Source organism: Zalophus californianus, chromosome 16, assembly GCF_009762305.2.
Source record: "Zalophus californianus isolate mZalCal1 chromosome 16, mZalCal1.pri.v2, whole genome shotgun sequence".
NCBI lineage: Eukaryota > Metazoa > Chordata > Mammalia > Carnivora > Otariidae > Zalophus > Zalophus californianus.
Genome location: NC_045610.1, coordinates 22,171,931 through 22,195,868, shown reverse-complemented (window position 1 = coordinate 22,195,868; position 23,938 = coordinate 22,171,931). Strand labels below are relative to the sequence as shown.

The window sequence follows — 23,938 nt, the reverse complement described above, 5'->3', positions numbered from 1 at the left end:
GTAAAAAGCAAACAATCAAAGAGACAGAGAGGGGGAGACGTCACTTTCCCAGAGACCATGACTTATTATGAGTTACAAGTCAATGCAGCGATTGGCCAGTTGGCCAAAGGAATGAAATGAGACAGCCTAGAAACAGAACCACCTATGTATGAAGCCATCAAATGTGATCTAGTTTGTTTGTTCTGTCAAGGGGGAAAGGAGAGACTGTTCAAAATTAGGCCTGGAAAATTGCCGATCCCTATGGAAAAAAGATTAAACTGGATCCTTACATTATACTATATACAGAGATCAAGTCCAGATGCTTAAATGTTTGAAAAAAGCTTAAAAAATTCTTTAAAAAAAAAAGATTTCATTTATTTTTTGACAAAGAGAGAGAAAGTGCACAAGCAGTGGGGGAGGCAGAGGGAGAGGAAGAAGCAGCCTCCCCACTGAGCAGGGAGCTCGATGTGGGACTCGGTCCCAGGACCCTGAGATCATGACCTGAGCCAAAGGCAGATGCTTAACCAGCTGAGCCACCCAGGCACCCCCAAAAAATTCTTAATGGAAAACTGAATAAAAAAAATTTTTTTAAACTTTGGGGAAGGGAAAGATTTCTTAAATAAGACACAAAAATGTTGACTATAAAAGGAAAGATGGATAAATTTTTCTGTATTAAAACTGTGAGTTTTTTCTTTCCTTTTTTTTTTTTAAAAGATTTATTTATTTGAGAGAGAGCTGGGGGGAGGGGCAGAAGGAGAGGAAGTCTGAGGCAGACTCTACGCTCAGCACAGAGCCCGGCGTGGGGCTTGATCTCACTACCCTGAGATCACAAACTGAGCCAAAAGCAAGAGTCGGCTGTTTAACTGACTGCACCACCCAGGTGCCCCAAGTTTCTTCTCTCAAAAAGACAGCTCAAAAGTAAGCTACAAATTGGAGAATATGTTGTAATATACATACTAATGAATGATTGGTACAAGAATGTGTCAAGAGCTCCTTTCTATCTGTGGGAGACTCAATTCTTGTTTAATATGATTTGGAATATATTCCCTACATCATTGGCTTTGTTTGGGCTCGGCCCTGTAACTTCGTGAGCTGGTATGACACATGCCATATCCTAGCAGAAGCTTTAAAAGCATTGCAAGTTTCTGCCAATCCACTTTTTCCTGGACCCCGCCAGGAGCATGACATGTCCTAAGCAGGAGCTGTTTCTTCAGTGTGGGCCCAGGAGTGGGAAGGCAGAGGGCAAGGATCGGACCTGACCTATAGCTCAGAGCAGAGATTCAACTGACCTGTGGATTTGAGAGCAAAAAAGAAATGCTTCTTGTTATAAGCCACTGATATTTTGGGATTGTTTGTTACTGCTGCAAAAGCTGACCATTACAGAAACTAGTACCTAGAAGTGGAGTACCACACTCACCGAAGAATAAAATGTGTGGTTTTGACTTCGGGGCTGAGCGGCAAGCAGCAAAGAAACTATTATAGGGAACTGGAAGAATGGTAAGCTATGTCAGTTGGTAGTAAAATATTTGGTAAAACATCACATGTGATAATTTGGAAGGCAGTAAACATACCGACTAAATGTACAGCTTTGGAAGAGGTTTTGAGACAGAATGTTGTTTGTGTGCGTTAGTCACCATTTGTGGCCTCTTATAAGGTTCCTGAAAGAGAAGAATTGGCTTCTTTGCAAGAAGCAGAGCTGAGAGGGAACACAGAAAGTCTAGAAATTCTGGGGCTTCCAGAGTTGGAAGATGCAATCATCTCTCATTTCCAACCTCTTCAGTTGTAAGATATTCTCAAAATCGGACGCAGCTTTGGGAGCAACAGTGAAAACAAAGGCATCGTTATGAACACTCAGCCTTGAGGTCAAGACCAAACCAAGGGCATGACTCACAGAAAAGAAACTGGATCTTATAGAGCTTGACAGTGTCAAAGTAGTTGACATTACAGCTAGAGAGAAAAAGAAAGACATCGCTCAAAGTTTGGCTACTGACACTCCAAAAAAGTTTTTGAGAGAGTTGGCTTGCCAAAAATGCTGCTGGCCTAGACTAAATGGCACTGACTTTTCAGAACAATAAAATGACCTTGGGCCCCAGCATTCTACAGGCAGGAAGCAGGCTGATGGTATCAATATGAAAAACACAAATACTCAGAAGAAAAATGTCAAAAAACAGGAACAGGCATTTCACAGAAGTGTTTACTTATGGCTGATAGACAAATAAATGTTTAACCTCACTGTTGGTCAAGGAAATGCAAATCCAGATGGAAAACAATGTCAGTTAAAAATAATTGGTTAGCAAAAATTGAGAACTCGATGGTACCAGGTGCTGGAGAGAAAATGGATCTACACCATCTACTCTGCTGGTATTTTCATGCAGCTGCTTTGGAAAATGACTGGAACAATCTCATAACAATAAATATTCTAGACCAGAAATTCTCCTTTTTTATATATGCTTAATAGAAGTCTTGCATATACAAAAATGTTCAGAGTTGCACTGTTTACAGTGGCAAAAATCTGGAAAAACTCAAATGCCCATCAAGAGGAAGTGGATGAAAAAAGAGGACTATACTTAAGCAATGCGGTATCATACAGCAGTTAAAACAAAGGAACTGCTGTGGCACTCAATAACAGGAATGTATCCCGGCAAACAAAATACGACAGAGCAAAGAGTAAGTCCCAACAATTATAAGCAGTATACTTTACTACTTTTGTAGTAAGGTACAATTAACCTAAGTAAAACTATATGCATCTTAGAAATCCATCTAGATTAAGGGATGCCTGGGCGGCTCAGTCAGTTAAGCATCTGCCTTCAGCTCAGGTCATGATCCCAGGATCCTGGGATCGAGCCCCGCATTGGACTCCTTGCTCAGCAAGGAGCCTGTTTCTCCCTCTGCCTCTGCCTGCCACTTCTCATGCTTGTGCTCTCTCTCTCTGTCAAATAAACAAATAAAACCTAAAAAAAAAATATTAAAAATCTTTAAAAAAAAAAAGAAATCCATCTAGATTAAAACTATAGAAAAGGGAAGGTGAGGGAAGTTGGAACCCACCTACTGGGGGTTGGAGGACTCAGGCAGAGTAGAAGAAGGAAGACATGGTAGGAAGGAGGTTATTGATAAGGTGCTAGCTTTTGTTTTATGTGGTGGTTCACGTGGGTTTATGGGGTTATTAAAAACAAGCATTAAAAACAGACTCTTGACTACAGAGAACAAACTGATGGTGACCAGAGGGGAGGTGTGGGTGGGGGAATGGGGGAAATAGGTGAGGGGGATTAAGAGTACGCTTACTTCGATGAACACTGAGTAATGTATGGAAATGTTGAATCACTATATTGTACACCCGAAACAAATATAACACTGTATGTTAACTGTATGTAACTGGAATTAAAATAAAATTTAAAAAAAAGAATGAAAACTGGAAACAGACAAAAGTCCATCAACAGTAGAATGCACGAATTGTACCATCATAAGTAGAGTACTAGAGCTGCAGAGAAAATTAGTGGACTACTACATATATAATATGCATGAGTCTCAAAAGCATCTTGTTGAGAAAAAGGAAAGCAAATCATAAAAGAGAACACACTGTGTGATTCCATTTATATAAAGTGCAAAACTGAAAAAGTAAAAAAAAATACACACACACACACACACACACAGTGTTTAAAGATACTTAAGTTGTAAAACCAATAAAGAAAATCAGGAGAATGGTATAATTAAAAAACCGGAATAATGGTTACTTCTGGGGTTGGGTGAGGAGCTTGGTCAAAGGAGCGTACAGGGCTCATAAAGTCCATTGATCAGGATCTAAACATGAAAAAAATGAAACCATTTGAAGAATTTGTATCCCAGAAGGGGGGAGAAAAAGAAGTGAAACTTTAAAAAAGATTGTTCTGATTGCTTTCTTAAAATCATAGACTATTAGAGTTAAAAGCATCCTTAGAAGTTGGCTTGTTCTACTCCTTTATTTTCCAGATGAGAAAACGGAGGCCAGAATGGGGGAGTGAGCGACCCAAGTCACCCAATTCCTGAGTGGCTCAGTCCAGCTTGCTCATCCTGTAATCCTCCTGTCTCACACACCCTGGCCAAGGCTCCCTCCTTCTTGACTCTCCCTACAGTAAGCTCTCCATTAGTCCCACTCTGCTACACACACCTGGGTCCATCCCCTGTGACACACCTGGGTCCATCCACTGAGACACACCTGGGTCCATCCACTGAGACACACCTGGGTCCATTCACTTAGCACCGCCCCCCCCCATCCTTGGAAGCCACCAGCACCTCTTGCCCAGACTTCTGCCATTGCCTCCTGACTGGTCATCCTACATTCCCTCTTACTCTCCCAAAAATCTGTTTTCCACATAACTAAGAGAAAAATCTTATTATTATTTTTTTTAAGTCTGTTCTTCTCCCTGACTAAATTTCTCAGCTGCCTTCCCAACATACTTTAAATATGATTCAGACTCATCACCGCCTACCAGGCTTCATATGTGGGGCTCCCTGCCTTCCTCTGACTTCATTTCCTACCAATGTCCCCCCACAAGTTTTATATGCCACCCTCATTGACTTTCTTTCTGGAACAGTCCAGGCTGGTCTCTGCGCATAACAGAGGCGACCAATCCCTGCTCACATCACTTAGCTAGGCATTCCATCCCAGTGCCCACCAGCTGACTTCAGCCACTGAAGCCCGCTCTGCCCACAAGCCGGACTGGACAGAAGTGTCAGGGAGCAGCCCTCACCAGTAGCCAGCAGGTGCTGGAGTACAAATACCCCCACTCCCTCGCTCCTGGGTGGGATGACCCAGGAGCTTGCTTTGCACTGTCTCCCGCAGTGTCCCCTTGGAGGTTGAGTTCCAGTCACCCATGGGGGTGCTGTCCTGATATCCTTTATTTAGTGTTTCCTCCATTCTTGTTTTGTATCCCACCCCCTTACTCATCCCTCCTGCACTTCCCAAATAAAATACCGTCACTTCGATCTTTATCTCGGGTCTTATTTAGAGGCCAGTGTGTGTAAGCTAAGACACTACATCGGGCCTTGGCCCACTTGGCTCCCTGCCTAGAACGTTCCACCCCTCCATCTTCATTTCTTCTTGTCATTCAGGTCTCAGCCCAAATGCCAATCTTTTAGTCCCCCTCTAGTCATGTGCCTTTGTTGTGTTTCTTCAGTGACTTATCCTATTTGAAGTTATCTTGTTTATATAACGAGTCTTGAAGATGATGTCTCTGTCTCAGGGTGTTAGCTCTACAAGGGCAAGTGCCTGTGTACCCTGGTTGTGTCTCCTGGTTCCCAGGACATTGGAGAGCATCTGGCACATAGTAGGCATCCTTTAAAGATTCGTTGACTTGGTTAATGAGTGCTTTTTGCTAGGAGGGATGTCAATGACTGCATCAGGAGTAAGATTTACAGTAGCTGTTTGAGTATATGCATTTATAATTGACCCAGGAATTGCTGGCATGTAAATGGACATTGCGATTGTGTTTGTGAGTGGTTGGTTCTCTTTTGTGGGCTTAATCTGCTTCCAGCTACTTTAAAGTGCTCACAATCGCTCTGCTAATTACGAATCCCGATAAACTCTCCATTAAAGCATATCTTCTAAGAACGTCCAGCCCAATAATACTGTTAGAAGGAATTATGTATGGTTGAAAGTAGGAAACCACATTTATTTAATAAGTCTTAAGTTCAGCTTGCCTTTCCGACGATGTACTTGAATTCGCAAAGCCACACGCACTTACCTGCTTTGCTTCACGACACAGGTCAGATGTTAGCAGGGGCTAGCCCCAGGACATAGAGAGGTGGGGGACCACAAGGAATGCTCTGTGTGCAATCCTTTGGAGAAAACTCATCTTCTTATGTGCCTTGACCCATCCCATGTTCACCTGTCATGAAGCTGCTGTGACATGAACCGCCCAGGGTCCCCCCGCTTTGCTGAGGGCACTCAGGTGGAGGCAAGCATATGTGTGTTATTAATCTCTATGTGCCTTGATTTCCCTGTTTGTAAAATAGATTTATAATAACGATTCCATACCTTGTTGTGAGGCTTAAAGTTGCACATGGCGTGAGGGACCAAGCAAGCCACATATCGCTGTGAATATCTAAAGACTGTTGTGACTGGTAGTCACTGCTTTCCTGCTTAGAGACAATCCCATGTACATGAGACTTGTCTCAGTGGTCAGGCTGTCACTCTTCAGGTCCATGAAATGACCAGAATATGGAAGAATGCAAAACTCAGGTGTCTCAGGGTTGGGTTGCAGCATTGTGGAAAAGGCAGGATTTTTAGATGCCTGGAAGTCCATGCAGAAGCAGGACCATGGCCTGAGAAAGCTAGGGCTTTGGGGAGGGCCTTGGAGCTGGGGAGTGAGTGTGCGCGTGTGCACATTTTCGTATGCCTCTGAGAGCACTGTGGACCTGAGTGATAAGACTGAGGTTTTGGGCTCAGTTCCGTAAGGTTCAAGTCTCTGGCTCCATTTAGGTGTGGGCCAGCTCACTAGGTCATCTCCACGTTTGTTAGCAGCACCGTGTGCACTGTGTTGAGGCAGGAGCTCAGAGCCTAGACAAGAAGGCGGGCTTGGGAACGGACAAGTTACGTTATCAGGCAGTATGTGGAAGCACAGGGAGGGATGCATGGTGCCTGAGATCCAGGGCAGTGGAGGGCTTGGGAGGAAGGGAGAAGACCTCACAGAGCAGGTGTTTTTGAACGAGAGCGGACACTGACCAGGGGGTGAAACAGGCAAAGGCTACTCCCTTAGAGAGAAGCTCATGTGCAAATACCAGCATGTGGAATCCAGGCTGGGGACACAGAGTGTATATACAGGACTATAGGTGGTATAGGTCATGGCCAGATCAGGAGGGATGTTATAGGATAAGCTAAGCTGTTTGGATAGCACCCAGGGGTGAGTCTCTGCCAAGAGGAGCTGCAAAGTATTGGTTCAGAATTGGACCCACACTGCCTGTGTGATGACTAGCTGAGTAATCCTGGGCAGTTCCTCTGTGCCTCAGTTTCCTTATCTGTGAAATGGAGTATTGCCCCTACTTCCAGGGCGTTGACGAGCATTAAACAGGCTAACACATGTGGAGTGCTTAGAGCAGTGCCTGTCACACCATAAAGATAGCTATGAACTCTGTCATTCCTTGGAGGACTAGGGCACATCAAGATTAAGGGATGAAGAGAGGGCAAGGAGTCTCTAACCAAGTTCGGAGGAAAACCAGGAGGGCCATCTGCCTTAGAAGCCAGGGCAAGAGGAAGTTTCCGGAAGGGTGAACAGGTTCAAGGGTACTGGGAGGTCAGGCAAGGCAAAGCCAAGGGTGCCTCTGACTTAGCAGCAAGCAGGTTACCAGTGACTTTGGCCACTTCGGTTTTGGTGATGTCATAGAGTCAGAGTCCAGTGTGCAGCATGAGAAAAGGTAGGCAGGAAGGAGCCTGAGCCAGGGGTAAATCATTTCACTGTTCAGCTGGGGAGAGACGCAAGCAAGGCGCAGCAGTGGTAGAAGCATGGGAGGGTTGGTAGCCCTCTGTTTTGCCAAACACCCATTCTACCCCACCATTGTCCGCTGTGAGGCTCATGACCTCTGGTCAGCTAAGCAGGGGGAAAGATTAGGATCCACAACTTCTAAATAAAGACACTTCCGTAGGCAGAAATCAAGAGTGGCAGAGCTGGGACAAAAGCCAGGCGACTCATTTCTTCTTCCTTTTCAAGATGCTGGTGAGATTGCGTGCAAGAGAATAGGCCAGAGGGCATGGGGTGCTTAGCGCCATCTACCAGCTTTATCACCCCTGGTTCTCAAAGGACCCATCTGCTGACAGTGGGCAGAGGAAGGTGCTGACAGATTCCTTTCACGAGCACCTAACACATGCTGGGCGCCCAACATATTCCATCTGACCGAATCACATCCTATCTGGGTAGGAGAAGACTTTGTTGAGATTTCCAGCTCCGGCTGGAAAGGGTGGGCAGCGTGGGCCTCAGATCGGCAGAAGGAACACTGTCAATTTCTCCCATCTGCCCCTTCTCTGAAATCCCTCCTCCGCCACGGTAGATCTGGCGGGTCGGCAGCAGCTCTGGTCTTTGGTTCTGCTGCAGGGGAGTTGGACTCTGCGCTGGAGGCCTTTGCACATGGGTCCATATTAACCTCCTAAGACAGAAGCGCCGTGAACCCAGTTTCAGCGATGATGACTGAGAGCTTCAAGAAGATGATTAGAAATAAATAATTAAAAAAAAAAAAAAGAAGATGATTAGAATTGACCTGGTGCTAGTAAATGGCAACCTGGATAAAATGCAGTGGTCTGGACCCCATGTCCAGTGCTCCTTCCACCACAGTAGAGGAGTGGAGGCCAGAGACCTGGATGTCCTAGCTCTGCTGGCGTTCAGAGTCCTCGGGAGCCCAGGGGGCCAGACTTGGTGATGGAAGCATCCCTGGGGGAGGGCCAGCTCAGAGCGGAGCCCTGGAGCCAGGCCGGAGGAACACGGACAAAAGGGCATCTTTGCCTAGGCCAGCCTGGGCTCGCAGGGCTTCAGGCACAGGATGTACTGGGAATTGGGCTGTGGGCTGTGGTGGGGCCCAGGCTGTCCACCTGCCACCATGGGAAGGGAAGAGCGCCCCGGGGGCTTTCCCAGCAGTCTGTCAGTGTGTCACCTGAATCACAAGTGGCATTGTTGATTCTGGTGGGCATATTGTAGGGTCATATTGCTGCCACTTCCTGCCTGTGTCTTTGCCCTGCAGGGTGGAAATGCTGGGGCATTTTTTCCACCACTTCCTGCAGAGTTGGCACCATGCCCTGGCCTCCAGGTGGGCTGAGGGCTTTCCAGCATCGTAGGGGCCCTGATTGTGCCCACCTTCTCTCTCTGGCCACAGCACAGCTCTTCGAACATGAGCACAAAGCCAGAAAAGCACAGAGGAAGAGCCAGACCTGGGAGTTAAGAGGTGGGGCTGTCTTCAGGGCTCTTTCACTGGGTCCTCATGTGACAACTCACTCTTCCTTTGGGGACCTCCAGATCCTCATCCATAATGTGAGATGACCCACCCCAATTCTTCCTAGGGGGTCTTCCTGCTCTGTGGATGTTGGGGTCCACAGGGAGAAGGCTGAAAGTGCTGGTGTTCTGCTGGGTGCCGGCTATCTGTGGTGTGCACCGGACCCCTGCCAACTCCTTGAATACTCACCAGGACTTTGCAAGGTGGATATTTTTGATTCAAGGCCAAACAGCTCAGGAAGCACAAAACCGAGTCTATGACACATTTGGAATCCAAACCCAGGTCTTGCCTTCCAGGCTCCTTTGAACTTCTGACTTCTGGGTGCTTTCTAAGTTCCAAAGGGATTATTTTAAATGTGGCCCGTGGCTCCTAGGGTGGGAGGAGGGGGTGGTGTGGCTCAGGGCCTACCATCAGCCCTATGAGGCTCTGCTGTCTTTGATCCTCACCAGAAGGGAAGGGTGACCCCCCCCCAGCAGTCCACTTCAGTGTAATAGGTCTGATCCAAGGACCAGTTCCACTGGGGATGGATGAGGAGGCTGGGGCATGGGCAGGAGTCTGCCCGAACTTAGAGACTCAGAGTCGTTAAATGTCAAGCCAGAGAGGGTCTCAGTTGGCCTCCAGGCTAGAGGCTTCGGATGGAGTGCAGTGGTGGGGCTGGCTTATCTGGGGATCCTCCAATTGCCCTGGGTTCAGAATAGCCTCCCCCACCCCCCAGAGAGGGGTTCTAGCGTGTGTCTTTTGATAAAAGCTTCCCAAATGATCCATTATGAATCTCATCTCTGGGGAAAGAGTCTCTGATTTAGGCCCACATTCTCACTTTTTAGGTGAGGGAATGGAGGTCCAGAGAGAGGCGGTGACCTGCCCAAGGTCCCACAGAAAATGAGCAGCAGGGCCCAGAGAACTCGTACCCTGATTTTTACACGGAGCCCCACCTCCTCACTGTCACCCCTTCTGGACTCGTTCAAACCTCCAGTCCTCCTGCCTTTTCCCACTCATTGTGTCCTTCAGCCTCTAACAAAAACCCTCTGGCCAAACTACAAATGTGGCTGCACCCCTGTACTGAGCAAAAGATTGCTTGGGATGCTCTCCTGCCAATAGAGTCAAGTCTCCAGGCCTGAGTCTCGTAAACAGGATCTTGGGAAACTTGTCAGGTGGTCCTCCCGCCTTCCCTTCCAGCCATTTCCTGCAGCCTACACGCTTGCCCCCAAGCTCTGGAGACACGGCCCACACACTGGCTGTGGACCAGTGTCCACCAACACCAGCACCACCAACGTGCTGTGAAGCAACTGTTCATTTGTTCTTAAGAAGTATGTCACATCTGTTTTCACGCAAGCCTATTACAGGTATCATTATTACCCCGATTTAGACGTGGGGCTCGAGGTGGGGCAACCAGGAGAAGTCAGTCTTCCACGCAGTGCACAGAGTGGGGCTGGGGAGGCTGGAAGCCAGGCGTCTCCCCAGAGCTCACTCCACCCTGTCCACCCCCGCCCAGCAAATGCTGCCTTCATCCTCCCTGCCCCGGTCGAGATGCCACCTTGCGCCCCACCCCCCCACCAGGACCGGGCATGCATAGCCTCTGGCCTGCGCATGGTGACAGTCCTGGCTTGTCTGTGCCACTTGCTGGTTTTTGGGTCACTTTCCCTCTCTCTAGACTCCGGCTCTTGTAGTCAGGTCTCCTCTCAAACCTGACTGCCTGCATAGGAGCTGACAGCGCAGGCCCTCGGAAGTGAATGAGTGAATGAATGAATGAATGAATGCCTAAGGAACAGAGAGCTGGCCCCAGGATCGGTGCCCATCACCACACTCAGAAACTGCAAACAGCCTGATGTCCATCCCCGTGTGCCAGGCAGGAGAGCCAGCACACGGTTGTACCGACGAGCACAGGATTTGGGCCAGGGCTCCCCATCCTCATCTGTCACTTGCTACCGGCCTGAGTCCTGGAAGGTCCAGGGCTTCTATGTCTTATCTGTGGCATGGGGACAACCACAGTGATAAGACCTCTCCTTCCTCCTTCAGCAAGCAGTCACTGGACACCCACCCTGAGTTTGGGCACAGGGGCATGAAATGCAGAGACCACGGTGGAGGGACTCCTGCCCTCTGGGAGCTTCCAGACCAGGCAGGTGTGGGGACCCCCAGGCAGTGAGAGGAGTGTGAGCTGCCTGCCAGGAGGAGTGAGCTCAGCTCGCCCTGGGAGCTCAGGTCGGACCACTGTGGGATGGAACAAGGGGCCCAGGCAGCAGGGCGGTGAAGTCCCAGGGCGTGTGCCAAACAGTGACAGGGACCCATGGCTAGAGCTCTGTGGGCCACATCAAGCAGGACTTCGTAAGCCATGCCCAGATGTCTGCGCCTCGCTCTGGCACAGTGGGGCGAGCTCCTGTCAGCTCCGTAGTTCAACAGCTGTGGACGCGCATGGAAAAACCAGTGACGGTCCCTGCGGTGATTCTTCGGGCACCCCAGGTTTGCCTGTGGCTCTGAGAGAAGTTTGATGTCTCCTTCATGTGGTCCCTGAGAACCAGATAAGTGAGGCCCCCTGAAAAGAACGAAAGTGCTGGATGTTAGAGAGAAACAGGGGACGAGGAAACCCAGGCAGAGGGAGAGAAGTGTGGAAAATATCAGATAAGGGGGCGCCTGGGTGGCTCAGTCAGTTAAGCGTCTGCCTTCGGCTCAGGTCATGATTACGGGGTCCTGGGATCGAGCCCCGCATCGGGCTCCCTGCTCAGTGAGGAGCCTGCTTCTCCCTCTGCCTGCTGCTCCCCCTGCTTGTGCTCTCTCTCTCTCTGTGTCAAATACATAAATAAAATCTTTAAAAAAAAAAAAGAAAGAAAGAAAGAAAAAGAAAATACCAGACGAGGCTTTGAACTCCAAGGTGTTTGGGTGCTGGGGGCCGTGCTGTGGGCTGGCCTCCTGCTTGCAGGAGGATCCAGGGCCAGTGCAGGGCTGGGGGCCAGAGAGGGGGCTCTGCTCACGTGGGCAACCCCAGAAAGCTTGCCTGGGTGTCGGGCAGCACCGGGTATAGAAGGGAAAGGGACCAGGAAGCAGTTCTGGGTGGGGAGGTGGTGGCAGCGCCCAGGTCATGGGATAAAGCCTCAGACAATGTGTCTCCTTTGGAGCACTTCCAACCTACCGTAATTCTCAGTGCCTACCTCCCCAAGCAAGCTGTATGCCCACGAGGGCAGGGCCAGTGTCTGCCTTGCCCTCTGTATCCCCAGGAACTAGTGCATAGCAGGTGTCTCACAATGATTTTGAATGATTCAAATTTCTTTCCTGTTCCTCTCCCCTCCCTCCCTTCCTTTCTTCCTCCCCTGTTCCAAGACCAGGTGAGAAATTTCATGTAATCCTTCAAATAGCACGAAGCTGGGTTAAGGTTTTGGGAGCTTGTCTTCAGAATAATGGGGGTAGTTTGTACCCAAGGAGCAGGCAGCAGATTTCATAATGATGGAACTAAAGCTCAGGAATGTTAAGTTCCTTGCCCAAGGTCATGTAGCTTAACAAGAGGTAGGGCTGAGATCTGACCCAGTTATCTTAGAATCCATAACATGCTTCCTCCCTAAGTGAGGGAACTTGAAAGACTTGGCCCCTGAGATGGACTAAGCTGGGGTAGGATTTCTGCAGCCGTGCTTCTGGGCAGAGGACTCGTCCCCATGGGCTTCTGTGTCCTGGTCGGTGAGGATCAGGCTGAAGTGTACCTGGAGAGCAAGCAGGCCGGGCCAGGTTCCAGTCCGTTCAAGGCCACTCTTGGGCACCCCTGGAGGAAATGATCTTGAGATGGATCCACACCGGCTGAGCTCTGTCTGGTCTCTAACCATCCTCAGTCAGTGGGCAACTACTTCGTAAAAGATAACTAATAAGAAAACCTTCTGACAAGCACTTCCCAGTTTTCAAATCTCTCACTAAGGAAGGGGTTATACTGGGCTAGAATAACTGGTTCAGTGTTTGGGCTGAGGATTTCTCGTCTATCTGTCCCTCCCATGCCACCGTGCCCCATCTCGGGCAAGTGCAAGCATGTTTTATTGAGTTAAGACTTGGCGCTCGCTTTTGTGCAGGCCTATAGCAGAGGACGTCCAGTTGGGGTGCGGGTGCTACCCCTGTGGAGCCCGAGGTGTCTGCCATCAGAGCCTCCAGCCGGCCTGCCCGGTGTGAGGGGAATGACTAACTCTTTCTGTTCCTCTTTTCCCGTCCTGGGCTCACAGGGGCCACAGTGAGGGAGAGGAAGAAAAGTAAGTTTCTAGAGGGGCAACCCCGTCCTTTTCTTGCGTGGCCCAGGCAGCATGCGTGGGAGGAAGGGAAGACCGAGGAATTTCCTGGGTGACCAGTTGCTTCTCTCCGTGTCCCAAGTGAGTCTGAAAGCCCTAGGGTTACACGGTCACAGTCAGCACCTGTATCTCCCTTCTCCCCCGGAGACCTGCGGAAATGATGGTAAAGGAATACACACGCGCCAGTCTGCAAGGACAAGGAGACTCACAGAGCAGAAACAGCGGGTTAGTGATTTCTAGGACTGGCGGTACTTTATGGGAGGCAGACAGAAGCCGGCGGGATGCACGGGAACTGGGGCAGAGCAGCGCATAGCTGTGGTCCTTGCTGGGCGTGTGTTCTCAGAGGCGGCCACGCGTGGAGCTCACATGATCAGATGGCCTCAGTGTCCACCGTCCCATCTCCGAGACGAATTCTCAGTATGCCCTTGGGCAAGTCTGTTTCTTCTTTCCAGGGCTCCTTTTTTCCCATCTGTAATATGGAGAGACCATGCTAGACACGTGATTCTTCTGGTGCCTGAATTTCCTGGAGTGTTTTTCCCCCTCAACATGGATAGGCACATTAAGTTTTGATTCTGATTCTGAAATGGGGCCAGGACATTTACCTTTTTTCAAAGGCTCTCCCAGGAAGCTTCAAAAGCCCCTGTTGCTGATGGTCTTTGAGGGCCCGTTCAACTCTGACACGTTGGGACTCCCCCCTCACCCCACCCAGCTGTTAGTTTGGAGAATACACCCGGGGGCCGGGGTGGGCAGGTGGCAGGGATATAAGACCTTCAGGTGGGAGGTCCAGGCACAGGGGGCTTCAAAGGAGGTTGAGTGCCCATCTGCTGGAGACAGCAGAAGGCTCGATATGGGGACAGCGGCATTTGAAGAGGGTAGAAAACCCACGGAGGGAGACAGGGAAGACAGGGCCTTACAGGTGGAGGTCACCGTGGGAGCATTATCCTAGCAGTAAGAAAGTCGGTGGCATGTTCAGGGCACTGCAAGTATTCAAACTTGGAGACAGACATAGCGTGAAGAACCACGAATGTCCAGGTGAGCACCTTGGGTGTCATCCAGTTGGCAATGGGAGCCATGCAGACCCTCGAGCTAGAGAACGCGTGATCAAAGAGATTAGCCTCGCCAGCTCTCTATGGTTACATCATGCCTCCTGATTTTCATACAGGCGTTCGGCCCAGCCACCTTTTCTGGAGCACCTACTAAAATGCTCTTCATACCAAGCACGTCTCACAATGTCTCCATGACCCGGCCGCGTCAGAGCTATACAGGCACACCCCTTTCCTGCCATTTCCCCACCCATCTCACTCTCCTGACCCCACGATCCGGCTCCACCTGGCATCTCCGGAGGAGCGTGCTCCCTCCATGCCTCCCTGCCTGTACGCAAGCCCCTTTTTCTGGTGGCCTGCCCCTTCCCACTTTAGCCCTTCTGCAGGAGGCTCTGCTTGGAGAGCATTCCCATGGGAGGCCTCTCTGATGCTCCTGGGCAGCTCCTGGTCCTCCCCTGGCCCCTCCAGATGGCACATCTGCTGCTGACCTTACGCAGTGTGGCTTTTACTTGTGCATCTGTGAATCGAAAAGTCAGCGGCTTGGGGTCAGGCACTGCCTCTTGATGGTAGCTATCTTTCCTGGGGCTCACTGAGGACCCGGAGCAGAGCAAGCTGCTAAGAAGCATTGAGTGATTGAAGAAAATAGAAATAGCAATGATCTGGCCTGGGCCCTTGACCTAGCGAATCTCACTGAACTCTTATTGCGGTATCTCTTTGGGGCACGTGTCACTCTTTCCATCTTGCCAGGCATATGTGACTGGGGGTCTGGGAGTTTGGGCAACCGCTGATCTGCAGGCCTGGGATTCAACCCAGGTATGCCTCAGCCCTGGCCCCCCTGTCCCCCAGGTTCGGAGCCAGCAGCTTCAGCCCAGGATGGAAACACGTGGGGTCAGAGAAGCCACACAACTTCCTCTCCCTCACCTCTCTCCACTTCCCACTTAGCTGGGACAACTCCTACTCATTTTCTCAAGATCCTTATCTGCTCCTGCACTCGGGGAAGTTTCCCCATCCCTCTCACACCACCCAGGAGAGGTGGTGGGGGTGAAGGAGTGTTCCATGTGGTCACTGGGTGTGAGTAAGTATCTCTCCTCCCTGTGACTTCCCCACCTCTGCACCAGGGCCTGGGAAACCCCACTCAGGTCTTCGAATAAAAGGTCCGGGCACTGCGGGATTAGCCAGAGACGAGCTCTTAGCTTCACCAGACACATCGAGACCACTGTCAAGAGGTCTGAGCCACACTGTGCAGGATGAAGCTCGTCACCATGGCCCTGGCGTGCATGCTGCTGGCTGGGATGTGGCTTCGAGACGTGGACGGCAGGAGCAGTGAGTGTGGTTGGAGTCACTTTGCTCCTTCGGGGGGGGTGGGGGGCAGACACCCAAGCAGGCACTCTGGGCTTATGGGCAGGGCTCACCCTGAACTCAATGCCTCTGTCTCTCCTCTGGGAAGAATTCCTCGTAAAAAGGGTGAATGGAGAACTTGGATGGGGTGGGAGCAGGTGTCTGGGCGAACACAACATCTGAGCTGCTAGTTTCAGCAAAAGGAAGCCCTGCCTCATCCAGGGAGCTCTGAGGCTCTTTAGGCCAAATTCAGAGGCCTGCGGTGCAGAGGAGGGACTGGGTCTTGCTTGCACCCAGTAACAGATAACAGGGAGATCCTGAAGTCAGGACCAGGACTGAAACAACTGGCTTGTCACTGTTAGGCAAGTGTTGGGTCAGTGACTTGGCCAAGTCACTTTACCTCTCCAACTGTGCATTTCCCTGTTGGTAAAATGGGATTGATAATGCCGGACCTCAGGGCTCTTGAGAGAGGACTGACCTCTCTCTCCAGGCACATGGCACCTGCTAAGAATTCCAGGCACATGAAAGACGTTGTGCAAACAATAAAACGAGAAGCAAGGAACCAGGATTAGAATTCGAGTCTCTTGGGGATGGGGTGTGGGAGAGAGTGTGCAAACCCGCACAGTGGGCGTGGGAGCCCGGACAGAGCTACGGGCCTGGGTAGAGGGCATTCTAGAGAGAGGGTGGGAAGCCTCTTAATTCCTGGAAGCTCTTTCCTTGTCACTCCATCAGCTGGAACTCCTTGAGCAGTTCCTAATCTGGCCCCAAAGCCATGGCCCATGGTTGTCCTGCACGCACCAGACTCACTGGGCCCACCGAGTAGGGGTCCAGAGCCCTTGAACCCAAATATTGGGCCAGAATCTTGCATTCATGGTGGGATGTCAGAACTGGAAGCACCTTTAGAAATCAGTCCAAAAAGTCCTATTTGACAGACAGGAAGTCTGGGGCCCAGGCGAGGGCTCATCCTGATCAAAGCACACAGTTGGTTTGTGGGGAGCTGGGATCTGAACCCCAGTGTTCCGACCCTCTGCCTACATACAGAACTAGGTGACTGATGACACAGACGCTGGGCTGGATGTGGTCCCCAAGCCTGGGCCTGTCCCCAAAAGGGTTTTTGTTTTTTTTAAACCACTTGGATGAGAGGAATGAAGTCCAAGTTAAAGAAACAGATGCAAACCATTTTTGTGCTTCTCTTCTAGTGCATGTGTCATCCTCCAACTGTTGTTTCGTCTTTGTGGAGAGGAAGATTCCCCAGAAGATAATCCAGTGTTATAAACCCACCAGCTCCACCTGCTCCCACAAGAGTCTAATGTGAGTGTTCCTACCCTGGTCAGGAATTCCTGACTCCCTCCTCCGGAGAGCGGAAACCAGCCCGCCTGGAATTAGATGGCAGACGCTAGATGGCGCTGATCCACCAGATTCAGGTTTCTAAACCTGGAGAGAGGCCTCCAAAATCTGGGTGCAGAGCTCAGCATGAGCGCTAGGGGGAGCGCCGCGCTTCTTAGCAGGTGCCAGGAGGGATGCCCCGCTACGCTCCTGCAGTGACTTGTGTTTCTCGGAACCCCAAGGCGCCGAGTATTATATCCTAATATTTTATGCCAGAAGAAGGAATTGCTTAAAAGCTCTAGGAATTACTGTGTAGTGGGAAAAGTGAGGGGGTCATAATTATTTCCTGCTTCCGGATTTGCCAACCTAGAGTCTTAGGTGACCCTGGGCCAGTAATTCTTCTGCACCTCATTATATGGGTACTCCTCTGCACCCCTTATCTGTGAAGTGGAGTAAAAGTGATAGCTGCATCACAGGGTCATTACAAAGTTAGACCAAGGTGGCTTACCCTCGCTACTCGGCATCTATAAAGCATTCATGTATATTATCTTGGCTAACCCTCTTGGGCACACATTTTCATTATCATGAACACCGAAGTTCAGGGAAGTAGTGAGATTTGTCTGCGATCACCCAGATAATTAAAGTTAGAATTGGTCTATAGTTTGGTTGGACAGTAACCAAGTTAAAGAGGTGGGCAGGTCAGAAAATAAATACACACACACACACACACACACACACACACACATTCACAGTGAATCTAAAGCAATGACTGAGGGTTCCAGATAGACATAGACACATGAAAAGATGGATCAAGGGCCCTCAGAGATATTCTAGGAGGGAAATTTCCATACTAGCTAATCCTTAGAGTGTCTGCAGCCTTTACTCTACCCTAATACAATGAATCATGCTCTCCAGAAAAGGGAGAAACTCAATTTAATTAGCTCTCCCTGAAGCTTGTGTGTTCCTTCCAGCGTGCATGCCACAGGTCTCCCGCAATGACTTCATTTTACAAGCCCAGAGCGAGTAGCTTGGGGGCACCCAGAGTGGGGGATGGGACTTGTGTGTGGCACCCCGGGGGGCAAATCCTGTGACTCAGCTCCTCCTTTGTTCTTTGCCCACAGAATCAAGCTGAGGGGCGGCAGAGAGACATGTGTCTTGGAGACAGCCTCATGGGTTAAACCTCATTTAAAAACTATGAAACCATGCCCGCTAAAGTAAATGTGGGAGGATTTCTTTCCATCCTGGACTCCGAAGACGGCGTGGCTTCACCTGTCCCCCCAGCCCCCCACCCCACACCAGTCCTTCTGCCCAGCTTTGCCAGGTCACGGAGGGTCTGCTCAGTCCTGATAAGCTATGTTGTTGCACTTTATATATTTAAATGTTAGAATCTTCGATCCCTGCCTCTCTGGGCTTCTTGGATCCCACAGGGACTTCAGGGTATAAGCTTGATTAGCAGTGAGAAGCTGGGGCCAGGGGCAGGTGGAGGGGAGCGGGGAGACATGTTGAAACTGATGCCCAAAGAACTGACTTCTTGTCCAAAAGAGCCAATAAATTGCTTACACTTCTCACTTGACTGACTTTGTCTTTGGGGGTGGGGATGAACTTTGAGTCAGGGCCATGATGGAGATTCTGTTTCCCCTGGCAGCAGGGGAAGGCACAGTGAAGCAGAGAGTGGGAACCCAGGGTTGGGGTTCCAGAAGCCACAGCTGGCCTAGCTAGAGGGGATCTTGTGAGGTCATCCACCTGTAAGATGTTGCTAGCCCCATTTTATAGATGAGGTGCCTGACGGTTGGCAAGGGACAGAGACAGGTCTGAGGATACAGAGCGAGTCAGGGTCCGATCTGGTGTTAGAGCCCAGGGCTCCTGCTTTCGGGTCCAGAACTGTCTCCTGTGTCCCAAGTTGCCCAGTGACTGCCTGATACAGCAGGGGGGGGAAGGGACCCTCTGTCTACCGGGCAGATCCTGCAGAGCCAGTTAGCAGGACCTCCTCTTGTCCAGGCATGAGCGGATCCTAGGTCTTACAGAGAGTCCAGCCCAGCTCACGTGCAGGAGGGAGGCAGTCTTGGGGAGAGAAGGAGAACCTTTCGCCAACATCTGGGAAGCAGAGACCCTGCCCCTGTGGGCCCCCAGGGAGTACAGCAAGTGAGGGAAGTGACTTGTGGATTGCCAGAATCTCAGGACCGGCCCCCTTTTGAGGGCCGGCTCGGTGGCTTTGGGGGAGAAGTGGTGCCCTGTGCTGAGAGAGGCGTCTCTCCTTCCCGCAGCATTGCACGTGTCACAGATCTTGGCTGTTCTTCTTCAACCGCCTCCTCCCTTCCGCCCCCCACAAACCCCCTGCTTCCTTCTCCTCCCTCTTGCTGGGGCCACTGTGGAGCAGGGAGCTGTGCTTAGCTCTCCCTTGCCAACTCCATCCTGCCCACGGCCACAGGCCACTTTGCCTGGCCTGCCGCTGCTCTCCACCCTCTGAAGGTCCCTCCCTCCCGCCCTCAGAACTGACTCCAAACTCTGCACCTTGCTATTCCAAGTCCTCTACAACCACACCTCCAGCTTCCTTTCTAAAGCACTCTACCTTTTCTGTTCTAGAACTTAAACACCGACCATAGGGGATATTTCCTCCAGGCCCTCCCCTGTCCTTTCCAACTTGAGCCTCCTCTAGAAGAATCTTTGCTATGACTGTGTTCTGGTATCCTCCAGGGTCGATGCTAACGAGGACCGGGTCATCTCGTTTTTCCCCTAGGTCATTCCAAGGACCACTTGGAGTGGGGAGGCACGGAGGCCAGAGACCACTTAGAAGCTGACGCTAGGGGTTGGAGTCATTAGTCTAGAACATGCTAGGCTGCTGAGTCGGGCCCCCTGCAACAGTCAGATGAGCCCAGCTCAGCCACCAACCACCACGAGGTCCTCCCCACAGCCAGCCCCCTCTGTCAGCCACCTGCCCCCACCTTGGAGCGCCCCCTACTGGTTGGAAGTTACCCTCCCCCAAGAAAACACCACCATGAGAGATTTTATTTTATTTTTTTCTCTTTAAATTTTTTATTGTTATGTTAATCACCATACATTACATCATTAGTTTTTGATGTAGTGTTCCATGATTCATTGTTTGTGCATAACACCCAGTGCTCCACGCAGAACGTGCCCTCTTTAATACCCATCACCAGGCTGACCCATCCCCCCACCCCCCTCCCCTCTAGAACCCTCCGTTTGTTTTTCAGAGACCATGGGAGATTTTAAACACGATGTACTTTCTGCAAAAAGTCAACAATCTTACGAATGGCATTCTCCTTTCTGTAATAACATATTTAGCTGCTCCTTGCTTTCACAAGGCCCTCCCCTCCCTGGATTGGAGTAGCCCTTCATCTCCATGATTTGTAGGCACACGCATCGGCCGGGGAGTTAGGCAGGAGACAGATCCGCTGCCTGCAGCTTTTACAAGGGATGGAACCCTGGCTGATGACAGGAAGCAACTGGCTCAAGGCCTTGCTTTAAAAAAAAAGGTCCCCAGTATTCAAAATAAGCCCCAAACCAGCAACAATTCAAATAACATTAAATATTACTTAACACATAGTACATCTTTTGCATCACAAAACAGCACACTATTTGAAACTATAGTAAAATTAGTCCAGGGTCTAGCTGGGGAAGCTGGAGGAGCATAAACAGTCGTTCGATTCTCGTACTTGGCTTGGTCTTGGTGTGGCTTGAAGAGTTCAAGTCCGCAGGGTATGAGGTTTTTGATCGAGGTGTTTCACATAATCCTGGACCCACTTCTCCTTTGGGTTGGCACAGATGGCCTTGGCTAGTTTCGTGCTGAAGCTATGGATGAAAGAGGCCTGCACAGTTAGGTGGAAATCAGGGTTTTACCCAAGCGATGCCTCCCTGGACTCTCAAACCTGCCTGGTCCACCCGCTAGAGGGGAGGGGTCCTCTGTGGGGCGGGACAGGAGGAAGCTGGGGTGTGGAAAGAAGGGGACTCTGGAAGTAGTCACTTTTCTCGGAGGCCCCAGAGAAGCTGGCCTGGCCTCAGCCAAAGCAAAGTTGAGACTGTGAGCTAGCACCCATTCAGGGAGCAGGTGGAGGACCCGGCCCTCTCCCGGCCTGTCTATGATGCAATCATAGTCTGGTAAAATCTTACCCCCTGAGGATAAGATCCCGAAGTGGTCTGATGCCTGTCTTCTGGGGTGGAACTTTGGATCAGGGGACGTGGGAATGGGGTGGGGTGTGGTCAGGTAGGGGATGAGCAGGGTTTTTCTACCTACATGACAGCTTGCCGGGGACAGTGGCTGCTGGTGATTCGATAGCTCTCCAGCTTCCGCAAGGGGATCTTCTTATTGTTAAATGTGAAACAGCAAGTGAATAGGGCGCTGAGTGCATCTAGAAATAAGGTCACAGAGAAAAAGCGTTTTAGGAGGCGCTAGGTTTTCATCAGCTTGAATACGGCAGGAAGTGCCTGTAGGGAAAGGGAAGGAAAGAGGTCGATGTGGCTCTTATCCACCTCAAGTCCAGCACTCCTGGCCCGGAGCCCTGAGACGGGGGGGAGGACTAGAACATCGCGGCTGCGCGGTGGGGATGCATCGTTGTTGACCGGAGAAGGCCGGTGGGACAGGTCCTGGCTCCGGTACTCCCGATGCAGCATTTGGGAAGCTCAGCCGGGGTCAAAGAAAAGGCCCTGGGTTTGGAGCGAGCGGCTTAGGTTTTCCTCTGGCTCTGCAATGGCTGGAGGTGGGTGGGTAGGACCCCTCCTGTCCCCAACTTGGCCTTCAGCTTCCTGTCTTTAAAATTAGACATTCAAGTGAAGCTCTGAGGACTCCCACTGCTCGAATAGGCTCAGAAGTGGGGCACTTCAGCCTCGGGCTTTCTAGAAGGAGAAGAAAACAAAAAGGAGGGGAGCGAGTGGGAAGGAGGGAGGGAAGGGCTTACCCGGCTGGGCGAGCACCTGGGGGCTGAAGGCGGCGGCTGTGAGCAGCAGGTACAGAAGCGTGGCGGAGACCTTCATGTCGGGGGAGCAGGGAGACTGGGCGTGAGCGAGAGCTGGGGGTGTCTGGGCCCGTCTCAGCTTCTCTGCCATGCGGGTGGCTCTGCTAGCCTTTTAGAGGAAGCAGAGAGGGTGGGAACTCCCAGAGGGATGTTTGCCTGGGCAGGGTCATGGTCAAGTTAAGATGCCGGGCACTCTTGAATGTGCTGACCTGGAGATTGGCTGCCCGAGTTTTCCAGGAATTTCAAGCAGGAAGTTGCGGGCTGCTGCAGGGCAGGCACAGTATCCTTCAGCTGCCCAGGCCACAGAGAGGAAGCCAGAGCACAGATGTGCCACCGTTGGCCATGGGAGTGATCCGCGGAGCTGTCCCGTGGGTTGCTTTCTCCACAACCGGAGAAAGAGCGCCGTGCGAGGGCTTTACACGGGCGATGTGTTTAGTCCTGACTGGGTGTATCCCGTTATCATCATGCCCATTCACAGATGAAGACGCTGAGGCGTGGGGACCTCAGGTCACTGTCCCAAAGCCTTGTGGGAAGTGAGTGGTGGCACCAGAAGAGAAAGCTGGTCTGTTTACATACGATCACCACGGCCTTTCCCACTGTCTGGGGCATGGAAGATTTTCTCCAAGCAGTTTTATGTGGCAGCGTCATACCTGAGATGAATCAAAGCCCGCTTCTGAAGCCAGAGGCTCCTCTTGTCACATCTTTGTGTCCCCTTCTGCCACTCAGACCCAGAGGGCTATGGTTTGAAGCCCGCTGATTTGTCCAGGCCCCTTGTTTTCTGGAAGGACCATGGAGTTTCTAGGGCTCCTGCCGGGAAAGAAGTTGCAGGGTAGAGCAGAGCGGGCTCTTTGCTTCTGTGCCTGCCACCCCTCCCCCCTGCAATGAGCATGTAGATGAGCTGGAGCTTGGGGTGGGCATCCCCATGGGTCCGGTGGGAGGGGGGCAGCCTGGGACTGCAGGAGACCACCTGGCAAGACACTTGGCCTGAGCGATCCATTCCCCATGCTCCCTCCTGGCTCCCAGACTTTGCTTATGTTTTGCACCTGCCTGGAATCGTTTTCCCTCGGCTTTCTAGTCTAGTGGGTCTTTCCCCTCTAGCAAAACAAGTCCAGTGAGGGTAAAAGCACAGAAATAAAAAGCCAGGATAAGTGAAACAGAAAATCATATGCATTAGAAAGGATGGATGGATGCTCAAAATCAGTTCTTGGACAGACCTCTAATGCTCTCCTGAGACTGACCACGGAAAAAAGCAAAAAGCACAGATCGCCACGGCAGGATAAAGGAAGAGGGTGTTGCCACAAAGCCCGTGGACTCCAGAAGGAAAATTGGACCCTTATGCCAAAAATTTAATTTAGATGAAACGGATGATTTCCTAAAAAATATAACTTACCAGACTGCCAAAGAAAAACGAAAAAAAAAAAGAGTAATTCTAAAACTACTGAAAAAATGGAATCAGTCATTGAAAATCCTCCCACAAAACATCCTCTGGCTCCAAAGCCTTTAATAGCTAGTTCCTTCAAGCGTCCCAAAAACAAATAATTCCAGTCTTACACAATTTGTTCCGAAGAAAATCAAGAGCGTGCACTCCAACTCATGTTACGAGTCTTATGTAACTTTGACACAAACACTTGTCAAAAGTGACATGAGAAAGGAAGCTTGTCCCTACGGACACACATTCTATTTTTTTTTTTATTTAAAGATTTTATTTATTTATTTGACAGAGAGAGACACAGCAAGAGAGGGAACACAAGCAGAGGGAGTGAGAGAGGGAGAAGCAGGCTTCCTGCCGAGCAGGGAGCCCAATGCGGGGCTCGATCCCAGGATCCTGGGATCATAACCTGAGCCGAAGGCAGATGCTTAACGACTGAGCCACCCAGGCGCCCCACACATTCCATTCTTGTCCATCCTCTTCTCTGGCGCAGGAAGCCAAACTATGTGGATTGCATCAGCGGGACTGCAGGTCTTCTGGCTTCGGCTTGGGCTTGGGCACTAGGGAGCTCCTCGAGGCGTGGGAGAGGTGAGGGGCTCTGGGCCTCAGCCTGGACGCAGCCTTCAACCAATGGCTTTCATTTCTCTC

At 50.7% G+C, this 23,938-nt stretch overlaps 2 protein-coding genes across 2 annotated transcripts; one reads left to right on the top strand and one right to left on the bottom strand.

Annotated features, from left to right (window-relative positions):
* Positions 1-15,415: 15,415 nt before the first annotated feature.
* Positions 15,416-18,441, top strand: CCL1 (C-C motif chemokine ligand 1). Its single transcript, XM_027568429.2, has 3 exons — positions 15,416-15,550; positions 16,765-16,876; positions 18,013-18,441. Exons 1-3 carry the CDS (start codon positions 15,475-15,477, stop codon positions 18,107-18,109), a joined length of 285 nt encoding a protein of 94 aa, XP_027424230.1. The 5' UTR covers positions 15,416-15,474; the 3' UTR covers positions 18,110-18,441.
* Positions 18,442-19,986: 1,545 nt separating this feature from the next.
* Positions 19,987-23,372, bottom strand: LOC113907929 (C-C motif chemokine 13-like). The gene is made up of 4 exons (XM_027567704.2): positions 23,252-23,372; positions 21,805-22,668; positions 21,144-21,258; positions 19,987-20,701 (listed from the first exon to the last, which is right to left on the bottom strand). Exons 2-4 carry the CDS (start codon positions 21,950-21,952, stop codon positions 20,596-20,598), a joined length of 369 nt encoding a protein of 122 aa, XP_027423505.1. The 5' UTR covers positions 21,953-22,668; positions 23,252-23,372; the 3' UTR covers positions 19,987-20,595.
* Positions 23,373-23,938: the final 566 nt, after the last annotated feature.